Raw genomic sequence first — 8,049 nt, 5'->3', positions numbered from 1 at the left:
GAGGCTAGGCTTTTATGCATGTTCTAATTCAAATCCCTATTTTAGACACTTATTATAGGTTTTGCAACCATATAAATGGTAGGGTCTTGACCAGACATGGTAATTTAGAATACATAACAAAGGCATACAGCATCCTCATAGCATCACATGAGAGTCGGTGCCTCCAGGAGTAAGGAAGCTTAAATGAGGCATTTGATTCAAGCTTTAAAAATTACATGCTTGTGTATAGGTTGCGTATATATAAATGAACACTGACTGATTGCCAAATGACTGACATCAAGATTTTCACCTCAGAAAGTATGTACAAACCTTGTTTCTCACAAAATAAAGTAATTTTGTGTTAATGCCTGGTGTACTTTTGCCTGTAGCTTGGTAGCAGTGGAAATTTGGCCAGATGAACTGCAAGGGGCCTATGTCCTGTACACCAGGCATGTGAACTGTCCAAGAGCTAAGGAAGCTTGCACGGCATCTGCTGGCATTTTGCTTGGACTAGTTGCATCAATTTGCATTTATTTGCACAAACAACAAATCCATCCCCCCAAAAATGACAGGTCACTACCAGTTGCTGGAGTGCTGTGACAGTTGCTACCATTTGCTGTGGTTTTATCTTTTTTTTTTTTTTTTTTTGTCTCCTTTGAAATACTTGTATGTATAATAGTGTGTTCAGACCTTGGAAATATTCTTTGCTCATTGTGTCCTTTTCGATTTGACTAAAACTGATCCCTATTTTTAGTTCCCTACGCCACCAGTTCTTTTAGGATGCAGCTCAAGCAGCTGTGTGTGTGCTCTGGTTTGGGACTTCGGGATCTAGCTACAAGACCAGGTTGTGCCTTTATTGACAGCAACGGATTAGCATAATGTGTTATTAAGTGTTGCATCATAAAGGCCTACAGATTTCTGTAGCTACTATAGGTATTTTTGAGAGTAATAGTGATATGAAGGCATCTCTTCTTGTGCCACAGTTTCACAATCACTTTGAGCTGACATACACGGGCACTGAAGACCGAGAGGCTGGCTTGAAACTTCCTCCCTCCCTTTCCTCTCTGCCAGCCGTTTCGGCTCTTCCACTGTTTTGCAACTTGTGCTTCCACAGGTGTTTACACACAACGCAACCAGTTCTGGAGATCTAACTGGGGATAATATTAACTCCACAACAAAATAAATACATTTAGTTAGTTTTGACTAAACTAAAAGATACTTTTAAATGGATCAGCAATACTGCACAGTTCATTCACTTGCCGAATGAATGCTCATGCTCATACTGGTAGCACAGCAACCAGCAGAAGCAACTAAGAGCAGGCAGGACCAGCTCCTTCTTTTGGAAGGCCAGTTTTAAGTGACTGAGTTACAGAGATATGCTTCCTGCGCTGATACCACAGCCCAGAAAATAAACCCAGGAGAGTTTCTTGTTGCACATTCATAAATCAAATACAAACTTATTAGCCGACCTCAGCGAAATACTGGTTGTTTCTAGACATTGAGGACATAGAGGCAGTATGATCAAGTTTCTGTAAAGATGTTCAAGATCAATAGAAGTGTAAAAAATATTGATCAAGAAAAACTGTAGAACATTTATCTTGGTTTAGTTTTATGACAAAAGGGACACACATTGCTTCTGTACGTAGTGTTTATGTTACTCCTACCAATCAAAAAGCTAAGGAATGCTGCAAAGCTTTTCAGATGGGAATGTGGGCTATAGGCTATACCAGGGGTCCTCAAACTTTTTAACCAGGGGGCCGGCGCGCGGATGCAGAGGCAGGCAGTCATCTGCGGCTGCTTGGTTCCCCCCCCAGCCCCCAGCAGGGGTACTGGGAGGGTTCTGTAAATACCGGGGGCCGGATTGAGGACCCTGAGGGGCCGTTTGAGGACCCCTGGGCTATACTCTTAAATCCCAGTGTATTAGATTTTGTAAAAGACACAGATTTAAGCCAGGTCAGGTTTTGGACGAGAGATTGTTGTCAAAAATCTTGCTATCATAGGTATGGCACAACTAAGTTGAAACAGCATCTTAAAGCTCCTAATAGTATTACCGGTTGTTTGTGTTGAAGGTGCCTACTGAAGTAGTATAGTTTTGACTATATTCTTCACCATGTATTTCCTCAATGCCTTGAAATTTTATCAGTGGTCAGTGAGTGTGACATATCTTAAAGAGTACTGTTACCTTTTTATGAGCACAGATACCTAAATCTTGTTTTCATAGTTAGAACAGTTCAGTTGAAGAATTTGTTCTTAGTAACAACATTGCTAAATGGCTAAATGGATGCCTTTGAGTATGGGACATGATTTTCAGTACTGTGAAAATCACATTGCAATAATAGTTGATCATTTTATGATTTATAGACTTCATTTAGCATATTTGTGAACAAAGCAGATGAAAGCAGCTAAAATGTAATAAATTCATAGTTATAAAAATATTTACCTTGAATACTTAATCAAAATATTGGCTGAATCTGTAATTCTATCACTGCAATATAATAATAAATGCTGCATAATATGGGTTTGGAAGAGGAAAAAACCCAACTATTTACAACCGCCGAGGAAGAACATGCCATCAGTACAATAACTGATGATGGTGGCTAGAATTCTGGTGGATAAACCAGCTCGAAGTTTCAAAAGTGCCGAGCACCACAGCTGTAAAATCGTGCCTGATGCAAAGACATAGGTTAATTTTACCTTAAAATAGAATCAACAGGGCAAAAGACCAACCGTAACTTCTTCACAGCAGAAACATTGTAATGAAATGAAAACTAATTACAGTGTTTAGGGCAAGACAGATCTGGCAGGCAGAACAGTTTATAAACTAAACATGTAGTGGCACTTAAACAATGCAGTGACTCTGCAGTTTCTGAGTTGTTCGGTAGTCCTGGAACAGACAGATTACACATCCGTTTCTACTGGTGGGTTTTGGGGAGGGGGAAGGAGAGCTGATTTTGCTGAAGTTTTTTTTTAATGTTTCAGTGAGGAGGTTTTATTTGGAAAAAAAGGCTTGAACATCATTATCTCCTGAGCAGAGACTGATTTAAGTAGTAGAAAGGTTGATTTGAGTGTACCGTTTACATCAAGTAACCCTCAGAAATCAGCACTCCAAAATGCTGACGTTAAACTCTGATTTAATTGAGCAGCTGCTACAAGTGAATAGGAGTTGAGATAGCTCAGCGCTTTGTTCCTCTGTTCTGCATGTACACAATAGATTTGGCTCAACAAGAGCATTTTTTATTAAACAATGCTTTCATTTGCAGCTAGATGCAGCATATAATTGTATCATACTCTGATTACAATGTAAGCACATTAGCTTACAGTTCTGCGTTCTTAAGGTCTATGGCACAGGTAGCAGATACGATGATATGGCTGTTCTTCCAGCCTCAACACGTGCTGAACGCACATCATAAGGCAGATCTTAATCGTGAGGTTCAATGCCTTAGATATTTCTCATTCTGTTAAAATGCTGGATCATGTTCTAACTGGTTTTATTTCTTTAAAGTTCCAAGAATTGTGAGGACAAAGAATGCGAGTGGTACAGATGAACACCACAAATCAAACCTCCTTTTCATAAAGAAACATTTGCATTTCCTAGTTAAATTTTGCTGGAAGACGAAAGTGACGTAGCAAGTTCAAAGGTTGAGTCAGGTATCAGCATCACGAAGGCTCAGAGGAGGACAGGGGACATGCCAGGTTGGCACAGCAAGGGCGGTGGTGTCCCAGATGGCAGGGAAGTCTGAGTGAGTGAGCAAAAGCAGAACAGCAAAACCACAGTGCCACAGCTGGTCTTGTTTTACAGTTACGGTGGTAAAACATCTTCATAGCCACGACTGTGAGAAGATTTAAGAGATTGCTTTGACTCTTGATCTAAGTGATTCTTAGTAAAGGGAAGCCGAGACACGAAAGCTGGAAGTTTGCAGAAAGCTTCGCAGCACATGGTTGCAAACCTACGAGCTTTCACAAAACCCCAAACTTCATAAAGACGCACAGGTGGCCATGAGCCTGCCCGAGACTAAAAGGACGCCATGTCCCAAGCGTCCCGGCTACGGAGGCGGGAAGGAGACCCAGGCGCCCGCCGCTCCCGCTGGTTCCCCCCTGCAGGGCCCGCAGCCCCCACAGCCGCCTGCGGCCGCGGGCAGGCCGCCTTGCGGCAGCGGGAGCAGCCTGGGAGCCCGCCGCCCCCTGCGCGTCCTGCGGCAGAACAAGGAGCCGCTGAAGGATGCGGGGCGCAGAGGCCGCTGCGGGAGGGCCGTGCAAGGGCTTGAGGAGGCGCTGCCCCTCCGCCGGAGGGCCCCGCGCCCGCACCGCGCCGGCCCCGCCGCCTGCCCCGGCCCCCGCGGCCGCGGCTGTCACGGCCCGCTCCCCGCACGGCCCCCGGGTGGCGCCCGTCCGCGCCCAGCGCCGCCGGCGGCGCCGCGGCCCCTTTAAATGGAGGCGGGGCCGAGCCCCGAAGTTTGCACAAGTTGCGGAGCGGGGCCGGCGGTACCGTGGAGTTGTGTGTCCCGCGCCGCCATGGCCCCCCCCGGCCGCTAGCAGCCCCCCGCCATGGACTACCTCACCAACTTCACCGGCAAGGGCGGCCGCCTCCTGCGCGGCACTGCCAGCCGCCTCTGGGGGGCCGTGCCCGGCGGCCTCCGCCAGGTCCGCTTCCAGGACGGCCGGAGCCGCGGGGCACCGGGCCCCGCCGAGCCGGCGCCAGGTACTGGCGGGGAAGGGGCCGAGGGAGTGGCGGCACTAGGGGCAGCGGCGGGGCAGGGGCCTTCCCGGGCATCGGGTTCGGCTTCTCGCCCGCTCTGAGCCTTCCTGGCGGGGAGCGAGCCGCGGGGGAAGCGGGAGCAGAAGCGGGAGGGGGTCCCCTCCCCAGCGGGGATCGGCCCGCCGTGCCCGGCCGTGGCAGGGAGACCCGCGGCGGGCTGCTCTCCTCCGCTGCCGGGGCGGCCCCGAGCAGTGGCCGAGCGAGGAGGCGGCGGTGGGCGAGGGGGAGGCCGGTGCGTGGGCCACGGCCTGCCCCGCCGCGCTGCCGGGCGCCCGCCCCGCTGCCGAGCCTGCGGGAGCGGAGCTGCTCCCCGGGCGGGTTGCACCGGAGGACGGGTCTCATAACAAAAAAACAACCTTCGCTCTTGCCGCACGTCTTCCTGATTTCAGTGACAGTGCCACTACTCTTGCTCTCATCACGCCCCACCCCCCTTCCCTGGTACTTTTACTGACCAGGGTGAGGGAGAGCAACAGGAGCACAAGGCCCTTGGTTCGAGGGCTCCCTTGTGTGCGGGGTGGTTCCTGCGCTCCTGGTGAACGGGCACTAGTGCTTTGGCAGTACGTTTAGTGATGGTAAGGGCAGAAGCAGTACGTCTGCCTTGCAGTGGTCAGACAGCTCAGTCAGGAGCCAGGGAGTGACTCAGTCCTGTGCCTGGGGGTCAGCGTGCTGCTGTTGTCACCCCCTTTCTTGATAATGCCCTTCGGCTCTAAGTATGGCTATTGTAACTTACTCACCTGGAGTGAGCACGCAGATTGGCAAGAAATACCATGAAAACTGGAGGGATGGACAGCAAATGTATGCAGGCTGTGTGTGCTGAAGAGGGCTGGGCAATAAGGACTCTAGGGAGGTAAAGCTCTTGACTGGAGGTTTAAAAACAAACCATGACACAACAGGTAAAAGCAGCATGGTCTAAGGACTGCTTGGAAAGAAGAAGACCTATATATGGACTAACATTTGTGAAAATGCTTTATAAAAGTTTGAAGAGCAGTATACAATGAATAGTAAATCTCCCTCCCACCCCCCCAGTTTCAAGAAGCTCTGTGCTAAGTGGATGATCACGTGTTTTTCATAGTCTGTTGGGTTATGCTGAAGTCAGGCTTCCACTGAAAGGTAACACTAAAGACCCATGAAGTTTCTTTGTTACTTCAGGTTATTTTGGAAGGGTAAAATAGTTGTTTTTATGAAGAGAAGCAAAATCTGCTGCTTACTATAGTAGGCAAGGCAATAGAAGTGTCTATACAGTCTGTCAGATGTAGATGATACTTCCTTGTGTGCCTTGGATCGCAATTCCTAGACACAAAGCATAATAGGTCACCAGCTCTATTTACAGTGCCACTTTTTCTTCTGTGTCTGTCTCCCTGAAGACAGTCAGGGAGAGAAAGAGACAATAGCTTGTTTTTCAGCAATGAAATGAAGTACCTAAGTATCTTGTGTAAGGCCTTTACAAACTGTTAAAGGCTTCTTAAAAATTATTACTTACGCTCTTCTGCAGAAGCAAAATGGCAGAAAAACTCTTCAGCGTCTTTTAACCAATTACAAGGCCATGTGTTCAGCTATTAGTCTAAAGCATCTCCTGTAACATGTGATTTCTTGGAGGGAAAAGCTTTCTTGACTGGTCTTCCCATCTTGCTTTGGGACAAAGGATGAACTTAGACTGCATTATAATGTTTTGGGGTTTCCCTAGCTTTGAGCAGGAAGTGTATTTCCTCAGATACTTTCATATTGTAATACTTAAAACTTGTGTTAATGAAAAGTGACTGCAGTTCTGGAATGTAGTGTGGGTTTCTGTGTGTATGGAGTTTGATGTGCCTTTTTGACAGGACGATGCTTAGGATTTTCTCACCTAGGCAAAGCACAGTGTGTGAGGCAGTTAGACCTTGGCCCTTCCATGCTGTCTTCTCCTTTGCCTGGTTTCTGTCAGTTATGGGCAGAAACAAATTCTTGTGCCTGTAGAATTCTCCTGGCAAGCATTTTGCTGGCATTCACAAACCTCCTGTGCCCTGGTAATGGGTGCTGTGGAAGCTGTAACAATGATAACAATACTTCAGTTGAAATCCAACCTCTGTTTTAATTAGAGATGAGTCCCCTGACATTAACTTAAACTTTAATGGCAAATCCTGACTACTCCAAATGTTCAACTTCTGTGTGGTGTTCTGTATCCAGGCCTACCTGTTACTCTAGATTTTTATCCCTGCTGAAGACTTTCAGAAGGATCTTCTCAGTGTTCGTTTCTTTGCATGGTTCAGTTGTGGCTATGCATTAATTCTGAATAGTTCTTCGTAAGTACCTTAAAACCATGTTTCCAAATTTCTGAAATAAAACCCAAACTTTTCTGTTTTTAATTATTTTTAATTTGACTTCTATAATAATGCATCTCAATTTTATTCATGTAATATTAGTAAATTTACATTTACTGTTTTTTTACTTGTCTTACTGAACAGCTGCTCTGTAAGGTTTCCAAGTTCAGGGAGGCAAGTCTGTTCTATTGCTGTACCATAAATCACTGTTCTGAGCCTGTGTACTTCTTTAGGGATATGTAGAACAGTATAGAATATTTCTTAGTGAGGAGAAAGAAGACACTGGGAGACTGGGTAGTGCCATAGGAGGCTCTAAACCTGTTTAACCAGTTTACATTGTGTCAGCAGCCAAGTAAGTGAAATAACTTTTAGAAAGGTGTTCTGTCTTTTTAATGTTTTTGGTGGAGGATAAAAATACAAGGAGAACCATAAATTCTAGAGAAAGCATCTGGATTTAATAAAGATGCTACCTATAATTTCAGTGTGTAAAGTTGCTTTTTTTTTTTAAGGCGGCTTTGTAAGCCTTTGAAATATAACTTCTAAAGACAGTCTATTGATAAATTCTAGAAGGAGCTAGTATGTATGTGTTCAAGGCCTGGATTTACCTAGAAACTTTGGCTTGAACAGAATGTAGCTGCCTTGTTTATTGGTATTGTAGGTGTTCCTATGTTGAAGTTGCATGTGTTTTTATTTGCTTTAAGATGCAACTCAAGGCTTAAGGGAATGTGTGATTAAGGATTATCTTTACTGCAGAATTAACTTGAGTGTTCAGTTTAATTTGCATCTCATCTATACAAACATCTTACTTAAATGAGTCAACAGCATGTCTCATAGTTTAGCATGCTGTTTGCTTTGTCTGCTGTGTGAGAGGGAGTGTAGCTAGCAGTGAGGGGTATGGTTATGCTGCCTTTCTGTGATGCTGATGAGGCCATAGTTTGAATATCTTCCTTGGTTTGGTGTACCGCAGTTATAGAAGGCTGCTAAGAAACTGTAGACAGTTCAGCCAGTATGTTTAGA

General features: G+C 45.8%; 1 protein-coding gene across 7 annotated transcripts in view; it reads left to right on the top strand.

Annotated features, from left to right (window-relative positions):
- Positions 1-8,049, top strand: part of OXR1 (oxidation resistance 1) — a 290,254-nt gene that overhangs the window by 207,263 nt on the left and 74,942 nt on the right. For 2 of the 7 annotated variants that reach the window (XM_055799410.1, XM_055799407.1), the window contains exon 1: positions 4,432-4,678. The exons of the other annotated variants lie outside the window; for them this stretch is intronic. In XM_055799410.1, coding sequence (XP_055655385.1) covers positions 4,525-4,678 — 154 coding nt within the window. In that variant the 5' untranslated portion in view covers positions 4,432-4,524. Of the gene's footprint in view, positions 1-4,431; positions 4,679-8,049 lie in introns of those variants that run through there. 7 annotated transcript variants of the gene reach the window in all.

The sequence above is a fragment of the Falco peregrinus genome, chromosome 3 (assembly GCF_023634155.1).
Source record: "Falco peregrinus isolate bFalPer1 chromosome 3, bFalPer1.pri, whole genome shotgun sequence".
NCBI lineage: Eukaryota > Metazoa > Chordata > Aves > Falconiformes > Falconidae > Falco > Falco peregrinus.
The sequence above is the reverse complement of the archived record's forward strand: the minus strand, read 5'-3'. Positions and strand labels throughout refer to the sequence as shown.